Source organism: Lolium perenne, chromosome 2 (genome assembly GCF_019359855.2).
Source record: "Lolium perenne isolate Kyuss_39 chromosome 2, Kyuss_2.0, whole genome shotgun sequence".
Taxonomy (NCBI): domain Eukaryota; kingdom Viridiplantae; phylum Streptophyta; class Magnoliopsida; order Poales; family Poaceae; genus Lolium; species Lolium perenne.
This window is the reverse complement of record NC_067245.2, coordinates 299,365,010-299,389,593: the sequence shown is the minus strand read 5'-3', so window position 1 is coordinate 299,389,593 and position 24,584 is coordinate 299,365,010. Positions and strand designations below refer to the sequence as shown.

Genomic DNA, 24,584 nt, shown 5'->3' with positions numbered 1-24,584 from the left:
GCAAGGCAGCGCGAGCTGAGGTGGGCACCGGCGAAGGAGCAGCCACCGGACCGGTCGCGGAGCCGGTCTGACCGGGTCGGCCGGCCGGGGGGCGGTCTGGCCGGGCGGCAGACCGGGCGGTGAACCGGGCGGCCAGCCGGGCGGCAGGCCGGGTGGAGAACCGGGCGGCGCGCCGGACGGCGCGCCAGGTCGGTCGGTCGTGGGGCCGGTCGGACCGGGTCTTGGCCGGGTCGCCCGGTGAAAGGTGCGCCGCCGTCGTGCGGCAAGATGATGTTGCCGCTGGCCCGGAAGCGACGCGGTGAGACGGAGACGCCGCGCGACGCATGCGGTCGGCGGGGTAGCATGTAGACGGCCGCCGCACGCCCGCACGGGCGCGGGTGAGCATAGGCTCGGGTGCCGCAGCGACGGGTGGCGAGGCGGGCGACGAGGCGGACGACGAAGAGGCGGCCGAAGGGGACGTCGCGGGCGATGGCGCCTCGGGCGTCGCGGGCGACGGGGCGCCGGGGGTGCCTCGGCGTCGCGGGTGTGCGACGGCGGCGCTGTGGGCGCCTCGGGCGTCGTGGGTGCGGGCGACGGGGCGCGTGGGCGCCTCGGGCGTCGTGGGTGCGGGCGACGGGGCGCCGTGGGCGCCACGGGTGACGGGGATGCCGAGGGACCAGGCGGGGCCGACGCAGTGGGGGCCGCCGCGGTCAGTCATCGGCGCGCGGCCGCAGGTGGGCCAACGGGTGCCGGGGGCGTCGTCAGAGGTGTCGCCATGAGTCCCTGCTGAAACGGGAAACCAACTCGTCAGAGTACACGTGCCGGGAGGTGAGGACACGATGGGAGACCGGGTCGTAACAGCGGTAGCCCTTTGTGTTGGCGGGGTAGCCGAGAAACACACAAGGGAGAGAGCGCGGCGCAAGCTTATGCGCGGCGGTGGTAGCAGTGTTAGGATAACACCGGCAGCCGAAGATGCGAAGGTCATCATAGGCGGGCGGCGCACCATAGAGGAGATGATGCGGCGTGTAGGACCAACGCACACGTCACGGGCGGATGTTGACGAGGAGAGTCGTCGTGGCAAGGGCATCCGGCCAGAATCGCGGGGGCATGGAGGCGTGGAACAGAAGGGTGGGAACACAGTCGTTGAGGGTACGAAGCATCCGTTCGGCACGGCCGTTCTGTGAGGAAGTGTATGGACACGTTAGGCGGAAGACGACACCGTGGGTGGCGAGAAGTGAGCGAATGGTGATGTTGTCGAACTCCTTGCCGTTGTCGGTTTGTAAGGCGTGGATGGGGTGACCGAACTGAGTGGAGACAAAGGCGAAGAAGGCGATGAGGGTGGCGGCAACATCTGATTTACGGCGAAGTGGAAAAGTCCATACAAAATGCGAGTAATCATCAAGAATCACAAGATAATAGTTATAACCAGAATTACTCAGAACCGGCGAGGTCCAAACATCACTATGAATAAGTTGAAAAGGAAAAGACGCAACTGTGGAGGAGGAACTAAAAGGAAGGCGAACATGTTTGCCTAGACGACATGCTTCACAAGAGTGGGCATCTGTTTTATTACAAGTAAAGGAGAAGCCTTGCATTATTTGACGCAGAGTGGCGGAGCTAGGATGGCCAAGACGGGCGTGCCAAAGGTCGACACCGGCGGAGAGGACGAGTGGACGGCCGGTGGTGGTGGAGGCCGTGCCAACGGGGTAGAGATCGCCGGGGCTGTCACATCGGTGGAGGAGCATCCGGGTACGACCATCCTTGACAGAGAAACCAAAAGCGTCAAATTCCACAGTCACAGGATTTTCACGACAGAAGGACTTAACGGAAACAAGATTTTTAATCAAGTCAGGAGAAACAAGAACATTATGGAGAGAGAGAGGAGTGGAAGTAGAAGGAAAAGAGACAGAACCAGTGTGAGTAATGGAAAGAGCATGACCGTTGCCAACGATGATGCGAGAGGAACTGGAAGCGGGTGTAGAAAATGAGAGGTTACCTGGGTGCGCAGCCATATGCGTGGAAGCACCGGTGTCCATGAACCAGTCGCCACCGCCACCATACGCCCCGGCGGAGGGTGCGCTCTGGAGGGCGTTCAAGAGCGCGGGATCCCACGGGGTCGCGCCTGGTGGGGCGGCATAGGCCGGGGCGGGCTGGGGAGCCGCGTAGAACGCCTGGTGAGTGGCTGGGCACGGCCCCATGATGCCGGGGTAGGGGGCGCGCGGCACGGGCATGAAGTAGGCGTGAATGACCCCGGTCCATGGATTGTGACCGGCGGTCCATGGCGGAGGGGCGGTGTGCTGAGGTGGACGAGGCGCGGAGGCGTTGGCACCAGCATTGCCGCCGCCGTTGCCACCACCGCCACGGCGACGACGGCCGCGGCGACCACCGCCAGAAGGCGCCGTCTGGCCGGTCCAGGGCCCGGTCTGGCCAGCCTGGGCGCCGGCGTGGCCGATCCATGATCCGGTCGGACCGGCCTGGTGACCGGGCTGGCTGGTCCACAGCCCGGTCGGACCGGGAGGCTGGCCGGCGGCGGGGAAGCCCGGCGGTGGTCCCATGGGACGAGGTGCAGGGGCGTGTGGCGCGGGGGCCTGGGCATCGCGGGAGAAGCCGGCGATGAAGGCAGTGTCGGCCGCCCGAGCCCGAAGGTGCTTGAGGCGGCGCTCCTCGAGGCGTAGGTAGGCCACGGCCTGCTCGAAGGTGGGCGTGGTGAGGAACGTGAGGTTGGAGGCGGCGTTGCTGAGATCCTCGCCGAGACCCGCCGACAGGGTGGAGAGCATGATCTTGTCATCGATCGGGAACTCCAAGTCACGGAGCTCGTCGGAGAGGCTCTTCCGCTTGAGGGCGTAGTCGTCGAGAGACAGGTCATTCTGGTGGGTGCCAAAGAACTCCTGCTGGAGGAAGGTGACCCACTGGATTCTGTTGTCGGTGAAGAGGCCGGTGATCTTGGCCCAGACCGTGTGGACGGAGTCGCCGTCGTGGACGACGGTGCGGAAGATGTCGTTGGAGATGGTCTGGTAGAACCAGCGGATGATGGTGGCGTCGATGGCGAGCCACTCGGGGTCGTGCGGCATGGCGAGGAGGTCGATGGTGCCGTCGACGTGATCGAGGAGATCATACTCGCGGAAGAGGAGCCCGAAGTACGTCTTCCACGGGAAGAAGTTGGCAGCGGTGGTGGAGAGCTTCACCGGCACGTGCTCGGCGATGGGGATGTCGCGGATGACGGCGACGGAGGGGCCGGCGAAGGGGTTGCTGCTGCCGGAGCCGGAGGAGAAGCCGGAGGCGGAGAAGTCGAAGTGATCCATGGCGGAAGTGGTGGTGATGGTGGGCGGAAGCGGTGGTGGGAGATGGAGGCCAGCGGCGCCCTAGGGAGGAGTGGGCGGCGGCTAGGGTTGGAGGAGGTGGAGGCCGGCGGCGCCCTAGGAGGAGGGGGCGGCGGCTAGGGTTGGGGAGGTGGAGGACGGCGGCGCCCTAGGGAGAAGGGGGCGGCGGCTAGGTCAGGATCCGAAGGGTCTTTGATACCATGTAGAAGAGTTATTGGAGATTGCACAGCACCAATAGGGCCGGCTGCTCATGTATATATAGGCGGACACATGTACAATTATAGGTACAACCCTGAGAAAACACGGGGACCTACACCTATACAATACGTTACTCAACAGCAAACTCGGCCCTAATCTGGGCCAGGTTTGCGTGGCCACGGATGGCACGCGGCATCCGGTCGCGTCCGCCTGCTGGCCTGCTCGTCTCCCTTGGGCCCACCTATCGGTGACCGGGGAGTCTTATTAAATGTGGACTGGAGGGATCTGTCCCTCCAGTCCACTCCCCACTCCAGTGCACACTCCCGGAGCGCAACCGCCGCCATGGCCCCGAAGCGATGGTTCGCTCCCGGAGCCAACGACGGGGAGGCCAGCAGCAGCCGCCGTCCTCCGCCGGCGCTGCGGGCCGCCGGAGGAAACAACGGCAGCCTCCACATCGGAGAGGCCGCCCGCGGCGCAGCATTGGCGCAACCGCCGCCGCTGCTGCTGCAGCCCAAGCTGGAGACCTCCGAAGAGGACCCCGACCTCCACGCCGCCCTCATCATCTCGGCGGTGGAGGAGGAAGCGAAGTGGCCGCAACTCCAAGCGGCCATTCGCACCTCCGCGATGGAGGAGGAGGCCCGACAGGCGGTCGAAGATGCCGAGGCCTGGGAGTTGTTCGCCCAGGCCCGCCGGGAGGAGGAAGCGACGCGTCGGCGCGAGGAGGCCAGGCTCCGCTGCGAGGAGCAGCAGCGCTAGGAGGCCAGGCGCCGCGCGGAGTGTTGGAGATATGCCCGAGAGGCAATAATAAAGTAGTTATTGTTATATCTTAGTGTTCATGATAATTTTTTACACCCCATGCTATAATTGTATTAACCTGAAACATTAATACATGTGTGTTGTGTAAACAACCAGAGTCCCTAGTAAGCCTCTCATTTAAATAGCTTGTTGATTAATAGATGATCATGATTTCCTGATCATGAACATATGATGTTATTAATAACAAGGTCATATCATTAGGTGAATGATGTGATGGACATACACCCATAGTAAGCGTAGCGTATGATCAAGTCATTTAGTTCTTTATGCTTCAAGCTTTAATATGCATAGTAACTTAATCCTTCGACCATGAGATCATGTTAATCACCTACACTGGATGGATGCTTTGATGACACCAAACACTACTGCGTAAATGGGTAGTTATAAAGGTGGCATTAAGTGTTCGGAAAGTATAGGGTTGAGGCACTTGTATCAATAGTGGGATTTGTCCATCCTAATGACGGATAGATATACTCTGGGCCCTCTCGGTGAAATGATATCTAATTAGCTTGCAAGCATGTGACTGGTTCACAAGGGATATCGTATCACGGTACGAGTAAAGAGTACTTATCGGTAACGAGGTTGAACTAGGTATGGAGATACCGACGATCAAACTTCGGATAAGTAAAATATCGCGAGACAAAGGGAATTGTTATTTTATGTGAATGGTTCTTTCGATCACAAAGTCATCGTTGAATATGTGGGAGCTATTATGGATCTCCAGGTCCCGCTATTAGTTATTGATCGGAGAGGAGTCTCGATCATGTCCGCATAGTTCTTGAACCGTAGGGTGACACACTTAAGGTTTGATGTCGTTTTAAGTAGATATGGAATATGGAATGAAGCTCAAATGTTGTTCGGAGTCTCGAATGGGATCCGAGACATCACAAGGAGGATCGGAATGGTCGAAGAATAAGATTCATATATGGGAAGTCATTTTCCGGGGTTCGGAAAAAGTCCGGTGTTTTGACTGGAGCTTCTAGAAGGTTTTGGAAGGACCGAAAATAGTCCGAAATATTATGGAAGGTTCCGGAAGTGTCCGGAACGACCCGGGATGTCTAAGGAAGTCCGGAGGGTTCCATAATAGGTGCAACCACGTTGCCTTAAGGGAAAATAATAAGTCTTTCCTTAATGCAATTTCGGAATTGGCAAAAGAGTCCGAGTAGGAGTAGGTTTTCGGAACCGGAAACCTATCAGAACTCAGTCAAACTTGGGGGCAGGTTTATGGACGACCCAAGGGGCTTGGCCACCTATTTAAAGGGACCAAGGGGCACCCCAAGGGCACCTCAAGTCGCAGCCCTAGCTCCCCAAGTCGCAGCACCACCCTGCGCCCAAACCCTAGCCACTCCCTTCCTCCCTATTCTCCCGCGATGCTTAGGCGAAGCCCTGCCGGAGATCTCCACCACCACCGTCACGACGCCGTCGTGCTGGCGCGATTCCGAGGAGGATCTACTACATCCACTTCCCGCTGGAACGGGGAGAAGGACGTCGTCATCAACACCGTACGTGTGACCGAGTGCGGAGGTGCTACCCGATTGTGGCACCGTCAAGATCTTCTTCGCGATTTTGAAAGCAGCAAGTGATCGACTACATCAACAACGAGATCTCATCTCGTAGGCTTTGGAATCTTCGAGGGTTATTCTAATGATCTTGATCTCATTGCTACCATCTACTAGATTAGATCTTGGCTTGTTATTCGTTCTTGCGGTAGGAATTTTTTTGCTTTCTATGCTACGAATCTCAACAGTGGTATCAGAGCCGTGTCTATGCATAGATTGGTTGCATGAGTAGAACACAATAGTTTTTTTTGGGTGTTGATGCTTTTGTTGTTTTTAGTTAGTGTACTTTGCATCTTGCGGGATGGTGGGATGAAGCGGCCCGGGCTAACTTTACATGACCGCATTTCATGAGACTTGCTGCACGCTTGACATGCAACTTGTATTGCATAAGTGGATTTATGGGTGTCTATCTCTCCCACCATAGTGAAGATTGAATCTACTCTTTCTATTGATAACACTAGTATCACCGTTGTGGTTCATGTTCGTAGGTAGATTGGATCTTACTCGAAAACCCTAAACCACGTAAAATATGCAAACCAAATTAGAGGCGTCTAACTTGTTTTTGCAGGGTTTGGTGATGTGATATGGCCATGATGTGATGATGAATATGTATGAGATGATCATTATTGTATTGTGGCAACCGGCAGGAGCCTTATGGTTGTCTTTATATTTCATGTTGTAGTATTATTTCAAAGTAGTTGTAATAGTTGCTACATGTGGTGAACAACCATGAAGACGGCGCCATGGACCTTGACGCTACGCCGACGATGATGGAGATCATGCCCATTGATGATAGAGATCATGTCCGTGCTTTGGAGATGAAGATCAAAGGCGCAAAGACTAAAGGGCCATATCATATCACATTATGAATTGCATGTGATGTTAATCCTTTATGCATCTTATCTTGCTTAGATCACGACGGTAGCATTATAAGATGATCCCTCACATTAATATCAAGATAATAAAGTATTCTCCCCTCGTATGCACAGTTGCTACAGTTCGTCGTTTTGAAGCATCTCATGATGATCGGATGTGATAGATTCTACTTTCACATACAACGGGTGTAAGCCATGTTGCACACGCGGAAATACTTGGGTTTGCTTGACGAGCCTAGCATGTACAGTCATGGCCTCGGAACACAGGAAACCGAAAGGTTGAACAAGAGTCATATGGATGATATGATCAACATGTTGATGTTCACCATTGAACCTACATCATCTCACGTGATGATCGGTTTTGGTGTAGTGGATATGGATCGTGTGCCACTAAACAACTATGAGGGATGTTGTATTAAGTGGGAGTTCATTAGTAATTAGATTAAAACATGAACTAATTATCATGAACATAGTCTGAATAGTATTTTGAATTAATTTGTAGAATTGGCATCCGTTATCTACCATGCGCTAGTCTTGTAATTGAGATAGAAATACTGCTAAGTCTGACAAGAAAATTTACGGACTGGTACCGTATTGTTAAAAAATCAAGAAATGGTTAAGTCCTATTGCAAACTTTTAGTAAACCTCACATTGTTGATTCAAAGAGCAATGGTTTCAATTAGTACCTAAAATCATCTTGTCTCCGTGAAACTTGAAGTTCAAATCCGTTTGAAAAGTAAGGAGCTAGAAATTTTGTTTTCACAAATAAGCAAGGTATGAGATATATGTGATATCTAAGACCTTATTGCAAGATGATAGAATATAATCTAGTGAGACTACATAAACTCATAAGTTTTATGGGAATGTACGAAGGTTGAAGACGCCAGGCGTCCCAATCCTCCAACTAGTTGGGCACTAACGATATTCGCATATCCATGAAGTGATCGTCCTTAGTATGCACCGTTGCTAAGACTCGTCGTTTCAAAGCATCACGTGATGATCAGGTGTTATAGATTCTACGTGTGCATACAACGGGTGCAAGCCAGATTTACACATGCGAATACTTAGGTTAAAACTTTACGAGCCTATCATGTACAGACATGGTCTCGGAAAGACATCATGATTTGATGGATAAAAATTGTGAGTGAAACTGTTCATCACATTAAAAGGTTACTAATAGTGAAATCCGGAACACTTGTCATGTGATGATCAACTTCAAGGTAAGAACCTCAAGGTTATTGGTGTTTGACCAACAAACCTAGAAGTTATTGATGTTGAAGTGTTTTCTGAGAATGAGGAAAGCTAAAAGAGAAACTACAAAATATTTTGGCAGAAAGAAAGAAAAGACTAGAAAGTCTAGCTCAGGTGTATATAGATGATATACATGTTATAAATGTATTCTTTGATTGGTCACACAATGGAATTCTTGGGTATAAGTATCATATTGGTTGGTATGAGATGTCATACAACACAACGCAATACAAGAATACAATGGCCTAAGTGACTGATAAGGAATGTGGTAATAATGCACGTTTGGACAAAATAAAGTGTTATTATGTTCATCGTTGGCATTCTACCTAGCCCTTCAGATATATAATAAAGAACTTAATAATTGTTATTTAGCTCTGGTCAAATAAAAACAATGAGTTGTTAAAGGTTATGACCTTACTCCATGTCGATGGATAACTTATTATAAATCTTAATGGTGAAACACACATGCATAACACTTGCGCTAAAATTCCATAAGGCAAATGATTTGAATTCCACTTATTTGTGGAACCGCCATTTAGGTCATGTTAGAAAGGAACGCATGAAGAAACTCCATGCAAATGGATTTTCGGAGTCATTTGATTTTTGAATCGTTTGGCGCTTGCAAATCTTTTCTAAAGAAAATGACTGAAATACCATTCATAGGTCAAGAGTTGAACGGGCAACTAACTTAGTGGAAACATACATGATGATGTATGTGGTTCACTGAGCATAGTTGTGTGCGGGAGATTCTTCTACTTCATAAAAACTTCCAACAATGAATTGAGTGTATATATAAGGATATATTTATTCAATAAGGAAGAAGTTTGAAGCATTTGAATGGGTTCAAATAAATTTCAGCATGAAGTGGAAATCATCGTAATAGAAAAGTCAAATATCTATGATTGGATCATGGTGGAAATATTTGAATTACGAGTTTTTAGCGAACATCTAAGAGAGTTATAAAATTGTTCTACAACTCACGTTTCTTGGAGTATCATAGTGATGATGGAGTATCCGAGAGATGTATCCAAACCTTGTTGGGTTAATGATGAGATAAAATGGCGCCATTATATTTTTGTGGATTATGCTTTAGAGACTACTGCTTTTACACTAAATAGTGCATCATTATAATCTGTTGAAATGACACCATACGAGTTATGGCTTTGGTATAAACCCTAATAGTCGTTTATTAAATTTTGGTATGCATAGCATAAGTAAATAAGTTTACAACCAAAATCGGATGAATGTCTTTGTTGGTTATCCCAGAGAATTGATTGGGAATTCTTTCCACTATGGAGACAAAGACAAAAGTGTTTGTCGATGTTTCTTATTTCCAAGAAATTGTTTATAGCGAAGTATTTGAGTGGGAGGACAACAGAACTTGATAAGGTTGATGAACCTGAGCATGATGATCAGAGTAGCGCACCATTAGAAATGGTTCTGGAAGCGGCCACGATAATCATGGCTCCCATGTCTACAAAGTGTTATAGTCATGAAGATCGAAGTACCTATTGAACCTTGTAGGTATGGTTTACTTTATGATCAAATAAATGATTTGTGAACAAAGGATTGATTTTGAACAATGATAAACCAACTACATACAAAGAAACTATGATGGGCCCTGACTCTGTTAAAATGGCTATGCGCCATGAAATCCAAGATAGGTGAATACTTTTTGAAAGTAAATGGATCTATAAAATTGATGGACTTGGATGGAATATCTTTGAAGAAGCTCGACTTGTCGAAAAGTAGTTTACGACAAAGTTCAGAGAGTTGACTACAATAAGATTAGATCTTCCGTAGCAGTGCTTATAGTCTATGTGGATTATTCTAGTAATCGCTACATATTTCTTTTATGAGATATGCTAGTAGGATGGAAAAATACATTACTTAACAGAAGTGTGTATTAAAGGTGCATACAAGATACAACCAAGAGTTTTGCTAGTCCGTGAAATACTAGATAGGTATACGAACTTCAATTGGATGAAGTGAGTATCGCGGAGTTAGAATCTTCACCGGATGAAATAGTCAAAGAGTTTTTGATTTCATCAGAAACGATGAAGAAGCATTTGCAAGAAATTAAGTGGGAGTGCTGAGACATATTTATAATACTTTATATAGATGACATATAGTTGGTTATAAATGATGTAATTATATACTTGATTAAAAAGGTTTCATTGAGAATTAACTTCAATGAAAGAATATGAACTGAAACATATTTAGCATCAAGATCTATGAAGATAGATTGAAATGCATAATAAGTTTAAAGTGAAAGTACATAGAATGAATATTGAAGTAGTTCAATATGAAAACATTAAGAAAGTGTTCTTTTCCATGTGGAGGTTTAAACAAGACTTGCGTGTATTTGACACTCAATGAGTAAAACACATGAATGATTTTAGATTTCGAATAATATGTACACAATCAGATGTCATGCATTCTAAGGTGTCATGAGCATATATATCAGAATGATTCATATGATGATCATTGGACAACAGTAAGAATATCCCTGAGTGCATTGTCAGAGCCGAGGATATAAATATATATAGTTTTATATGGAGTAATGGCAAACAAATCGTTGTAAGGTGTTACAACGACATTAGTTTGGTCACATATAAAATAAATTTCAATCTCAATTAGGCTAAATGTGTTCATTAAAAGGTAGCACAATGGGCTAGAAAGAGTCTATTTACATGAGTTCTAAATATTGTGACTGATTCTACAAAAGAAGGTAGAGTATCTCATTGTTTTGACAATGACCGAGGGTGTTTTGAGTCAAAGAGTTCTTTGAGAACTTGGTGTAGTTTTGGTATTGTTAGAACTATGAAACTATATTGTATGTGACAATATTGGTAACATATTTCAGACCACGGAATTAAGGTTCCACCAGAAGACCAAACATATACGATTAATGCCGACTCATTTGAAAAACTGAGTAATGCGTAGAGACGCAAATGAATTGCAAAATACATACGTTTCTGAGTATGTCAGATTCATTGACTGAAACCTCTCCCATAAGAAAACATGATAAGCACCAGAAGACCAAGGTGTTATATCTTTACAAATGTAAACTAGATTACTGACTCTAGTGCAAGTGGGAGACTGTTGGAGATATGCCCGAGAGGCAATAATAAAGTAGTTATTGTTATATCTTAGTTTTCATGATAAATGTTTACACCCCATGCCATAATTGTATTAACCGGAAACATTAATACATGTGTGTTGTGTAAACAACCAGAGTCCCTAGTAAGCCTCTCATTTAACTAGCTTGTTGATTAATAGATGATCATGGTTTGCTGATCATGAACATAGGATGTTATTAATAACAAGGTCATATCATTAGGTGAATGATGTGATGGACATACACTCATAGTAAGCGTAGCATATGATCAAGTCATTTAGTTATTTATGCTTCAAGCTTTAATATGCATAGTAACTTAATCCTTCGACCATGAGATCATGTTAATCACCTACACCGGATGGATGCTTTGATTACACCAAACACTACTGCGTAAATGGGTAGTTATAAAGGTGGCATTAAGTGATGAGGACATCCCTACCTCAATGCCACCTCCGTCATTACAAGCTGAAGATGAACCTGCTGTGAAGCTCAAGTCCGATGAAGTTCGGATTGGACCAATTACAAGGGCTCGTGCGAAGCTACTTAAACAATAGGTGAACTTGTTTCTCAACGGTACTTTGATTGATGAGAACTTTATACTGCCTAAGTCCTATTACCTATGTATCATCAGGTATCAAGAAGAGACGAGCATCGCACGAGGAGGAGAGGAGCAGCTGGACATGAAGACGGAAGTCAAGATGGCCGTGAAGCTGGACATGGAGCTGGACATGAAGATATCTCATGAACGCGCGAGGGAGGAGCGGGAGGCATGCACGAGAGGAGAAGAAGAAGTCCAGGCGGGTCCAGCACCCGGTCCGACCGGCCGCCAGACCGGCCGACCCGGTCCCTGGCCCGGTCGACCGGGCGCCAACCGGACGGGATTTATCGTACCGGGTGAAAACCGGAAAACCTCGCAACTTCCCGGTTGCCGCCCGGTTGACCGGACCACAGACCGGCCGATCCGGTTGCCGCCCGGTTGAACCGGACCACAGACCGGACGACCCGGCCCACAGCCCGGTCAACCGGATTCCAGACCGGACGAGTCCGAGTCTGTCTCGACCAGATCTATTCTGGGTCGGTTTTCTTTGTATCTTTTCGACCAGAACTTGTCCCGGACGCCTATATAAGTGCCCAGGACGCCCCCTAGTTGCTTTAGACCACGTTTAAGATAAACCCTAGTTCTTAGTTGTTTGCTTATGCAAAACTATTGAATCCCTACACCATATTGCTTGATATTGTGTAGATCCTGATAAAGTCTTGTGTGATCTGCTGTTCCATTAGGAATTAGACGGTTGCAACTTACCGCTTCGTGGTCGGCGGCTACGTGCGCAAGTGTGTGGAGTTGCGAATATCTTGCAGGGTTGAGAGCTGTTGCATTGGCGACAGGGACCAATCGAGAGATCTCGTTGCGTCATACAAGTTATCATCCACTACATCGTCGTGTTCCTCCGCTGCTATCGCCCCGTGATCATCGTCACCACCGTTGCTTACTGAGAAGATCGGGCCACCCCTTATCATCTTGGTATCAGATTTCCAGTTTTCCTCGGTAAGCCATCCACAATCCACCCCATAGTTGAGTTGTGAGTGTTTTCCTATCCAGAAAAAGCCAAAAAAAAAATTAGGGTTAGGGTTTGCCATAGCCTTAGATTGCACTAATTTCAAGTTTTAGTTGCTTTTCGTAGTTGTTTTTGCGTATCTTTGTCTTCCATCTAGTTTTAGGGTTTGAGTTTACTCTATCATCTTGTTTTTATCATCTAGTTTTCGTTTTTGTTTCTCCGAGTCCACATAGCGTACAGTGTGCTTTTCCCAACCATAGCCACAGCCTATCGATATACGTGACTAGGAACTTCCCCAGAAGAGACTAGTTTTACCGCTCGTCAGGCTGCTCATTAGGGTTTGGTGCTCTGCATATTTTGTTGGCCGTGTTATCAAGGAGTTGAGTCAAAAAAAAAAAACAGAAAATTGAAAAGAAGCAAAAAGAGCTACATAGCTGCGTGTGTTCTACAAAACGAAAAATCCAAAAAGAAGTGAAGTGCTAGTTGAATCAAGTAAAGGCCTTAGTTTACTTTACTGCACCTGTAGTTGAGCAATCTTGTGCCTGTCTTGTTGAGCTTTGCTAGCGTCTCTCGTGTGCTTTGCAACCTTTCCCACATATAGTTGCATTGCCCTATTACCTCGCCTTGTGTGAGTATCTTTGGTTGTCTACGGTCAGCGCTAGAGCTTGTTATTGGTGCAAATAGGTAGCCTACCTACAGCCCCACATATATCCTGCTTTGTCGTGTGATTTGTTCTTATACCCTTGATATTCGCTTCGCTACATCCGTGCACTAGTTGTTACTACAAGTGGTAAGCAACACTAATTTACTTTGGAACGGTAAGATCTCCTTTTCTTATCAGTTTTTGAGTGAGTTGTGAGAGTACCACCATATATTCTTGATTTACGTGCACTAACCTACTAACCATGTCTGCTAGTGATGAGAAAATTGTTAACCAGGAGAACAAGAACTCCGCGGATTTGATGACGTGGAGGGAGTATGAGGCTCTTCGTAATGAGCTGCGACGTGAATTCCACGCTCAGGATGATGCGCTTAAAGGGACGGTCCAAGAGATCTCCCAGCAGCTGAATGCTACAAATGTGACCGTCACAAGGATACAAGATCAAACGACGGATATACAACGCAATCTTAATGACTTGCGCTTACTTGTCCAGAATTTGACTGCACGACAACAACAAGACGATGATGAAGATCCTGAGCTTCAAGATGACGCCCACAATGCTCGTGGTGCGCCTCGTGGCGATCGTGCTCGCAATTGGGCTCCACTTGGCCGCAATGGTCGTGGACAAGATGAGGAAGATGGATTGGGTAAGCCCAAATTTTCTATCCCCAAGTTTGAAGGAGGTGCTGATGTTGAAGAATACCTCACTTGGGAGCTCAAGATTGAGAAGTTGTGGAATTTACATCCGCACTACACTGAAGATAGAAAGATCAAGCTTGCTTCTTCTGAATTTGATGGCTATGCATTGCGTTGGTGGGATGCTTTTGTTCGCAATCGTGAAGAGGATGGTGAACGACCTATACGCACATGGCTTGCTATGAAGGAGGCGATGACTTCTTGTTTTGTGCCTACAAATTACTTGCGGAATATATATGATAAGCTGACTCTATTGAGACAAGGTGTGAAGACTGTCGATGAATACTACATGGAGATGGAGATGCTTATTCAGCGTGGCCGTGTCCGTGAGTCTCTTGAGATGACAATGCAGCGTTTTCTGCATGGTTTGAAGTATGATATCAAAGGCATTGTTCGTCACTACAATTACACCAATATGAATCAATTGTTACATCATGCAAGAGAAGCTGAATCACAGTTGGCTGACGAAGCAAAGATCAAAGGACGAGCTACAGGAGCTGGGCGTTACACACCCCGCGCGGCCCCATCTACGGCGCCGGCGCCTTCGACGCGCTCCGCCCCTTACTCTACTCAGCCTAGTAAGCCGGTCTCCAATGTGTCTAACACAAAGAAGTCCGAATCTGCTGCAAGTACGAGTGGCTCTAATGTGTCTACTGCGTGTAACCGTGATATGGTTTGTCATACATGTGGTGGCAAGGGTCACTTCAAGAGAGATTGTCCTAACCGCAAAGTCATGATTATCAATGAGGACAATGAGTATGAGACTGGAGATGATGTTGATCCTAATGCTCCAGAAGATGATGACTATGACACTGATGGTGAAGATGCATATCCGTCTGATGCTCGCACCATTGTTGTGTCGCAGCGTGCTCTTAATGTGTTGCCTAGTGCATCTACTCAGCGTTGCAACTTGTTCCAAACAAAAGCTTTAGTTGGTCCTGACAAGGCTTGCAAGGTCATTATTGATGGCGGGAGTTGCCGCAATTTAGCAAGCAAAGAGTTGTGCACCAAGCTGAAGTTGAAGTATCTACCGCACCCGCATCCATACTATATTCAGTGGTTGAGCGACAATGGTGAGATGAAGGTAAACCACATGGTGCGTGTTGAATTTGCTATTGGACCGTATAAGGATTGCATTGACTTTGATGTCGTTCCTATGACGGTGTGTCACCTACTATTGGGTCGGCCTTGGCTCTATGACCGTTCTGTGCAACACAATGGCCGTGCCAATACATATCACTTGGAGTTCAAGGGCAAGAAAATCAACTTACAGCCTATGACACCACAGCAAATTGTCAATGAGTCTCGTCAGAAAGTTGAAGTGAACTTGGAAGATGCATCTATTGATAGACGAGAGAATTGTAATATTGTGAGTGATATAACGAAAAGTGAGAGAGTGAATTCCTTAGTCTCATTAGCCACCACAGAAGACATGAGAGAATTTAGTGAGGATCCTACAGCCATGCCTCTTGTGCTCTTGTACAGGGGTACGGTTTTGGTTTCTAACGACATGACCCCTCTTCCTCTTGGTGTTTCTAATGTTTTGCAGGAATTTGGCGACGTGTTTCCGGATGAGGTACCCGCAGGACTTCCACCATTGCGAGGTATTGAGCATCAAATCGACTTGATTCCCGGAGCTTCGCTACCCAATCGGGCACCATATAGAACGAACCCCGAAGAAACGAAGGAGATACAGAAGCAAGTACAAGCGCTACTCGACAAAGGTTATATCCGCATAAGCCTTAGTCCTTGTGCTGTTCCTGTTATTCTAGTTCCTAAGAAAGATGGTACATGGCGTATGTGCGTAGATTGTAGAGCTATAAACAATATCACTATTCGATATCGTCACCCTATTCCCCGTTTAGAGGATATGCTAGATGAATTGAGTGGTGCTGCTGTGTTCTCTAAAATTGATTTGCGTAGTGGTTATCATCAAATTAGGATGAAAGAAGGGGATGAGTGGAAAACAGCCTTTAAAACAAAATTTGGTTTATATGAGTGGTTAGTAATGCCTTTTGGTCTAACTAATGCACCTAGCACTTTCATGAGACTGATGAACCATGTTTTGCGTGAATTTATTGGCAAGTTTGTGGTTGTGTACTTTGATGACATATTAATCTACAGCCGCAATGAATCTGATCATACTATACATATTCGACATGTTTTGCAAGTGTTGCGTGATAATAAACTCTATGGTAATCTTGAGAAGTGCACATTTTGCAAAGATAAGGTCATATTTCTGGGTTATGTTGTCTCTAAGCATGGAGTAGAAGTAGATGTGTCTAAAATTGAAGCTATTCAAAATTGGCCTACTCCCATGAATGTGAGTCAAGTAAGAAGTTTTCATGGTCTAGCTGGGTTTTATAGAAGATTTGTGCCCAATTTTTCTACTATTGCTGCACCTTTGAATGACTTGACTAAAAAGGGTGTTATTTTTGAGTGGGGCGCAGCCCAAGATCATGCTTTTGATGAACTTAAGAGATTGTTAACTTCTGCACCGTTGCTTGCACTTCCTGATTTCAATAAGCAATTTGAGATTGAATGTGATGCTAGTGGTATTGGAATTGGTGGTGTGTTGATGCAAGAGGGTCGCCCAATTGCATATTTTTTCCGAGAAACCTGCAGTGCTAAGTTGAACTATCCTATCTATGATAAAGAATTGTATGCTTTAATTAGAGTTCTTGAGGTTTGGCAACATTACTTGTGGCCAAAAGAATTTATCATACATTCTGATCATGAAGCTTTGAAATACCTGAAAGCTCAGTCTACTTTGCATAAGCGTCTTGCTAAGTGGGTTGAGTTCATTGAATCTTTTCCATACATTATTAAACATAAGAAGGGAAAAGATAATATTGCTGCTGATGCTCTATCTAGGAAGAATATGCTATTAACTCAACTTGATGTTAAAATTCCTGGATTAGAGGTGCTATGTGATTTATATGCTACTGATCATGATTTTGCTGAACCATATCGCTTATGTGCTCTTGGTAAAGCATGGGACAAATATCACATACACGATGGGTTCTTGTTTAGAGCTAACAAACTATGTGTTCCAGAATCGTCTGTGCGTTTGCTCTTATTGCAGGAATCACATGCTGGAGGTTTGATGGGTCACTTTGGGCGTGAGAAGATGCTACTCATGCTAGCTGACCACTTTTATTGGCCAAAGATGAGGAGGGACGTGGACAGGTATGTGAAGAGGTGCATTACTTGCAACAAGTCCAAGTCCAAGCTGAAGCCTCACGGTTTATATACTCCTTTACCGGCACCTACTACACCTTGGGAAGATATAAGTATGGATTTTGTGTTGGGTTTGCCGCGTACTAAGAGAGGCCATGATTCTATATTTGTGGTAGTGGACAGATTTTCTAAGATGTCACATTTTATTGCCTGCCACAAAAGCGACGATGCGTCGCATGTTGCTAACCTGTTTTTCAGGGAGGTTGTGCGACTACATGGAGTCCCGAAGACAATTGTTTCTGATCGTGACGTGAAGTTTATGAGCTACTTCTGGAAGACGCTGTGGGGAAAGCTAGGGACGAAGCTGCTGTTCAGTACTACTTGTCATCCCCAAACTGATGGTCAAACTGAGGTGGTGAATAGAACATTGTCACAACTATTGAGATCCATGATCAAGAAAAACCTGAAGGAGTGGGAAGATTGTTTGCCGCATGTCGAGTTTGCTTATAACAGGGCGGTACATTCTACTACGGAGTTATGTCCTTTTGAGGTGGTGTATGGTTTCAAACCCATTACTCCACTTGACTTGTTGCCTTTGCCCATACATGAGAGAGTTAATATGGAGGCATCCAAGAGGGCAGATTTTGTGCGTAAGATCCATGTGAAGACTAAAGAGTTGATAGAGAAGAAAGGCAAGAGCAATGCTGCAAGGATGAACAAGAAGCGTAAGGAGATGTTGTTCAAGCCTGGTGATATGGTCTGGGTACATTTTCGCAAGGATAGGTTCCCGAAGCTGAGGAAGTCTAAGTTGAAGCCTCGTGGTGCTAGTCCTTACAAAGTGCTTGCCAAGATCAATGATAATGCATACTCAATAGATCTTCCAATTGATGAGTTTGGTGTCAGTAATTCTTTCAATGTTGCTGATTTGACACCATATGACGGAGAAGACCTTGGAGCGTCAGGGTCGACGCCTTTTGAAGGGGGGGGGGGGAGATGATGAGGACATCCCTACCTCAATGCCACCTCCGTCATTACAAGCTGAAGATGAACCTGCTGTGAAGCTCAAGTCCGATGAAGTTCGGATTGGACCAATTACAAGGGCTCGTGCGAAGCTACTTAAACAACAGGTGAACTTGTTTCTCAACGGTACTTTGATTGATGAGAACTTTATACTGCCTAAGTCCTATTACCTATGTATCATCAGGTATCAAGAAGAGACGAGCATCGCACGAGGAGGAGAGGAGCAGCTGGACATGTAGACGGAAGTCAAGATGGCCGTGAAGCTGGACATGGAGCTGGACATGAAGATATCTCATGAACGCGCGAGGGAGGAGCGGGAGGCATGCGCGAGAGGAGAAGAAGAAGTCCAGGCCGGTCCAGCACCCGGTCCGACCGGCCGCCAGACCGGCCGACCCGGTCCCTGGCCCGGTCGACCGGGCGCCAACCGGACGGGATTTATCGTACCGGGTGAAAACCGGAAAACCTCGCAACTTCCCGGTTGCCGCCCGGTTGACCGGACCACAGACTGGCCGATCCGGTTGCCGCCCGGTTGAACCGGACCACAGACCGGACGACCCGGCCCACAGCCCGGTCAACCGGATTCCAGACCGGACGAGTCCGAGTCTGTCTCGACCAGATCTATTCTGGGTCGGTTTTCTTTGTATCTTTTCGACCAGAACTTGTCCCGGACGCCTATATAAGTGCCCAGGACGCCCCCCTAGTTGCTTTAGACCACGTTTAAGATAAACCCTAGTTCTTAGTTGTTTGCTTATGCAAAACTATTGAATCCCTACACCATATTGCTTGATATTGTGTAGATCCTGATAAAGTCTTGTGTGATCTGCTGTTCCATTGGGAATTAGACGGTTGCAACTTACCGCTTCGTGGTCGGCGGCTACGTGCGCAAGTGTGTGGAGTTGCGAATATCTTGCAGGGTTGAGAGCTGTTGCATTGGCGACAGGGACCAATCGAGAGATCTCGTTGCGTCATACAAGTTATCATCCACTACATTGTCGTGTTCCTCCGCTGCTATCACCCCGTGATCATCGTCACCACCGTTGCTTACTGAGAAGATCGGGCCACCCCTTATCATTAAGTGTTCGGAAAGTATAGGGTTGAGGCACTTGTATCAATAGTGGGATTTGTCCATCCTAATAACGGATAGATATACTCTGGGCCCTCTCGGTGAAATGATATCTAATTAGCTTGCAAGCATGTGACTGGTTCACAAGGGATATCATATCACGGTACGAGTAAAGATTACTTATCGGTAACGAGCTTGAACTAGGTATGGAGATACCGACGATCAAACTTCGGATAAGTAAAATATCACGAGACAAAGGGAATTGTTATTTTATGTGAATGGTTCTTTCGATCACGAAGTCATCGTTGAATATGTGGGAGCTATTATGGATCTCCAGGTCCCGCTATTAGTTATTGATCGGAGAGGAGTCTCGATCATGTCCGCATAGTTCTCGAACCGTAGGGTGACACACTTAAGGTTTGATGTTGTTTTAGGTAGATATGGAATATGGAATGGAGCTCGATTGTTGTTCGGAGTCTCGAATGGGATCCGAGACATCAAAAGGAGGTTCGGAATGGTCCGAAGAATAAGATTCATATATGGGAAGTCATTTTCCGGGGTTCGGAAAAAGTCCGGTGTTTTGACCGGAGCTTCTAGAAGGTTTTGCAAGGACCGGAATAGTCCGGAATATTATGGAAGGTTCCGGAAGTGTCCGGGACGACCCGGGATGTCTAAGGAAGTCCGGAGGGTTCCATAATAGGTGCAACCACGTTGCCTTAAGGGAAAATAATAAGTCTTTCCTTAATGCAATTTCGGAATTGGCAAAAGAGTCCGAGTAGGAGTAGGTTTTCGGAACCGGAAACCTATCAGAACTCAGTCAAACTTGGGGGCAGGTTTATGGACGACCCAAGGGGCTTGGCCACCTATTTAAAGGGACCAAGGGGCACCCCCAAGGGCACCTCAAGTCGCAGCCCTAGCTCCCCAAGTCGCAGCACCACCCTGCGCCCAAACCCTAGCCACTCCCTTCCTCCCTATTCTCCCGCGGTGCTTAGGCGAAGCCCTGCCGGAGATCTCCACCACCATTGTCACCACGCCGTCGTGCTGGCGGGATTCCGAGGAGGATCTACTACATCCACTGCCCGCTGGAACGGGGAGAAGGACGTCGTCATCAACACCGTACGTGTGACCGAGTGCGGAGGTGCTGCCCGATTGTGGCACCGTCAAGATCTTCTTCGCGCTTTTGAAAGCGGCAAGTGATCGACTACATCAACAACGAGATCTAATCTCGTAGGCTTTGGAATCTTCGAGGGTTAGTCTCATGATCTTCATCTCGTTGCTAACATCTACTAGATTAGATTTTGGCTTGTTATTCGTTCTTGCGGTAGGAAATTTTTTGTTTTCTATGCTACGAATCTCATCACGGAGGAGCAGCAGCGCCAGGAGGCCAGGCGCCGCACGGAGGAAGGGAGGCGCCAGCAGGCCAGGCGCCTCGCCTGGCAGGAAAGGGAGGCGCAGCTCCGTGCTGCCGCGGCGAAGCAGCGGGCGGCTCCGGACCCCCATTCCGCCTGGGAGGAGGCCCTCTGGTCTCCGTGGCCCGAGCCCCGGCGCGGTTGAGCCACAATAGTGTCTCGCCGCCCGGGGACGTCATCGACACCGACAGCGACGACGGCCACAGGGACTAGGCGGCGCACCGACGGCCACCGCGTCCTCGACCAAACCCTAGATTAGGGTTTTTTATATATTTTTTTTAAATTTAAAGCCCATATAGAGGGCTTCTTTTGTTAGTTATTTTCCCAAAATAGGGCTATGTAAAAATTTGCCCAAAATAGGGCATATGCTTAATGAAATTTAGTTTAAATTTACATTTTAATTTTGTTTTGTTTTTTCTTCAAATATGCGATGCGTCCGCGCGTTGGACGCAGCGTGCGACCCAAACATACACGTGGACGCAGGCCGCTATCCGGGTGTCCACGCGGCCACCCAAACGGCCCAAAACAGACGGCCCAGCGCGTCCGTTTGGGTCGCCGGGTTGGAGATGCCCTTAGGATTCAATAGCACACGTCCCTTGTGCATACAGAACTTTATCGGCAGTGAAACGATTCCCAACCAGCGGTGCATAAAAATGAAATTCCAGATATGTTTTACCTCTAAAAATGCACCATGGTTTTGGTTTTACATATAGTGATTACAATGATGTTGTTATTCGTCTATTCCCGCCATGCGGCATGTCTCTACTTGTGTAGCCTCCACTTTAGGCTTCTATATAGATCGGTTCCCCCTCCTCCAGTCGGCTTCGCCGGCGTCAGGAGGAGTGGGGAACCCGATCTATGTGTGGAGTTTCTAATAAAAGTAGTGCTTTCAGTAAATTATGTTAGGATTCTGGTAGTCATCTTCTTGTTGGTTTCCCCTTAGTGGTGATGGCATCGTCTGCAATAAGTGATCTTTGGGCTTTCGTTCGACGACGACATCTCCTTCCCGACATCAATGGTGGTGTTGAAAGATTACAATCAGCTAGGTATGGGCCTTCAGATCTTGTTTCGCTAGATTGATTTTGGATCTTTTGTTGTTGTTGCCGCGAGGAGTATTATCCTCGCAGTTTTTGTCCCGGCTGCTACGTCCTCGACAATGGTGATTCGTACTCTCGGCTCTCCATCGGCGACGACAAAGCTAGTCGGTTGTTATTCCCTGATATACTGGTGTTGGTACTCTTTCCGATGTTGAATGACTGCCTTAATGGTTGCGTGCGTGCATACAGCCTTGGCATTGCGGCAAAAAAAATTATGGGAGAACTTTCATCGGTATTTACAGGTCTATGGTTCATTATCTACCTTTGGTTGCCTTCGGAAGAGTACAAGATTGGGTTCCGGAAGAAGAAAGAATTTGAAGACCTCGAAAATTTGTTACTATCTTTTAGAATTTATTCTGTAATCGTTGGATTCAGTTCATGTATCTCTACCATGTAATATTTGTTACTATGAATATATATGGTATTGATTATCAAAAAACAAACCACAGAAGCAAACCGCTCCTGATTAACCGCACGCGAACCAGTCCCTACTCTTGAAGACGAACCCATGAAACATGTTGGAGTACTTCACTACTTCTTCTACATGAACGCTTAGGGATGGCAATGGGTACCCATGATCCGCGTACCCATCGGGTAAAAACCTAATAGGAGTACGAGTATGGGAAAAAATATTACCCATGGGTTTGTAAATGGGAAAATATTATACCCATTGGGTAGAGTGGGTACGGGTACGGGATCATAGAACCCATACCCACGTACCCATGTACCCATCTAAAATTAACAAGTGGGCCATTGTAATATTCTAAACCACTTAATTTTTCCCTAATCATGACTTCATGTTGCTAGGCTGAACCTCACGATTTCCGGTCTTACAATCGTTGGTAGATTAGTGAGGATTAGACCCCTATTTATGATCGCTTCACCTCCTGTCATATTTTTTGATCAATTTGATGTGTTGTAAGCGCGAGTATTTTTACCCGCGAGTACCCATTTACCCTGTCCGGTGACGGGTATGGGAAAAACTTGGACCTATTGACTGGTATGGGTACGGGTGACGGGTAAGATTAAAGGTGAAGGGTACGGGTATGGGATGTCTCTACCCGTACCCATAGCCTGCAGGTGCCATCCCTAGGCTCTTTTGGTAGGCTGGGCGTCCTTTGGCTCGCATTGGACCAACAATTTTCGGTCTGTTTGATTGCTTGGGCTCACTCGCGTTATTGCACGAATTGGATATTAAATCACCCTCGGGTCAGGGTCCTAGAGGAATGTCTGGATCGGCCGTTTCTAGCGATGCAGGCAAATCTCGTACGCAGCTGCAAAACGGAATCTTTGGCGCACGCGTGGAGACGAGGAGGAGGATGGCGGGAGCTGCGGCGCGCATCGACGAAAAGCGAAAAGGGGGTGGGAAGGATTCCGTCACCTCCCGCCGCACCCCATCACCTATTTCTACCCCTCCTCCACTCTTCCCCTAAATTTCGAGCTCCTCCTCCCATCGGCAAGCAGGTAAGAGGCACACATATCACCGGTAGGCGACGCTGGCAGCGGCGATTGCATCTGGGTGGCTTTGTCTTCTTCCTGGTGCAACACTTATTCACCTCTGGCGATGACTGTAAGGATTTCCTTACCCCGGTACCTCGATTATGTTTAGATCTAGATTAGGAGTTGTCAGATCTTGGTTAGGGTTGATCTTGTAGCAGGGGTTAGTCCCTATTGTGCTCAGCTATCATGAACTTGCTAGGGTGCCACACTTCCGGTTCCTTGTTTGTCCCAAATGTGCTGAGCTACCATGATGTTGCTAGGGTTTGTGCTATCCACAGTTACAATGTATTGCTTGTCTGATTTAGGATGATGTTGGTATGGTTTTTGTTGTCTAGTTTAGCCATGTCTTTGTTCCCAAGTAAATTCACGTTATGTACTATGATGTGTGTAGGAATCATTCTTTGATGACTTTAGCCAGGCGCTTGCCTGTGTTGGGGACTCCCAGATCACTTCGCAAGTTGTCGATTCACGGCCCCTCTATGCGTTCAAGGTGGCAGTCACCCCTGCGCCGGCCATCAATGGGCATGTGGCTGACCTGGTGGCTCGGGTAGCGGTAGAGGTGGCGATGAGGTTGGTCTCCACAAAGAAGAGCAAGAACCGCAGTGAATCGGACAAGGCCTTGAAGGCCTCACAGAAGGGGAACGTAACCATGAAATGGCTTCCATTCATGTCCAGCTTTGTGTTGGAGAAGATGTGCAGCTTGATCAAGACCGGAGTGAGAAATAACAAAGGATTCAAGGAAGTCCATCTGACTGATGTGACGAAGGCCCTGTTTGAACACTGTGGTATAGATATTAGCTCCACTCAAATGTACAACCATCTGAGGAAGTAGAGGCAGAGGTGGCTCACCACTACCAGGCTCCGTGATCTAAGCGTGGCTCAGTGGTGCGACGATACCAAATGCATCATCCTTGAGGGTGAGCAGTACTGTGGGCACATCACGGTGAGCAAGCTCTGTCCACCTCACTAACGCTTTTCATCAGTGACGAGCACAACTAACATCATTGTCCCTTCATATCGTAGGATCACCCAAAGGACACAGAGTTCCTGAATGTACCCATAGCGAACTACGATGAGATGCATACCATCTTCTCTTTCAGCCTCACCACCGACAAGTACGCCATGGGATCCAGTGAGCCCGTGGGCACGGCTGCAGCTACTCCTTCACCTGAGGATGCTGAAATCCATGAGTCCGATACGATCATCCTCGATGGGTCACCTGAGAAGGCTGTCGACGCGCCTGACAAGGCGACCGCCAACAGGAGGAAGAGAGGTGCCTTCGC

The 24,584-nt window shown here is 47.5% G+C and overlaps 1 protein-coding gene across 1 annotated transcript; it reads right to left on the bottom strand.

Annotated features, from left to right (window-relative positions):
• Positions 1-1,022: 1,022 nt before the first annotated feature.
• On the bottom strand, positions 1,023-3,281 carry LOC139835852 (uncharacterized). The gene is made up of 2 exons (XM_071825736.1): positions 2,568-3,281; positions 1,023-2,453 (listed from the first exon to the last, which is right to left on the bottom strand). Exons 1-2 carry the CDS (start codon positions 3,279-3,281, stop codon positions 1,023-1,025), a joined length of 2,145 nt encoding a protein of 714 aa, XP_071681837.1.
• Between the last annotated feature and the right edge of the window lie 21,303 nt (positions 3,282-24,584).

Coding starts and splice junctions, on each gene's coding strand:
- LOC139835852 (XM_071825736.1), bottom strand. CDS start 3,281: ATGGATCACTTCGACTTCTCCGCCTCCGGCTTCTCCTCCGGCTCCGGC. Junction 2,454..2,567: donor GCTTCTCCCGCGATGCCCAG/GCCCCCGCGCCA, acceptor CCCGGTCACCAG/GCCGGTCCGACCGGATCATG.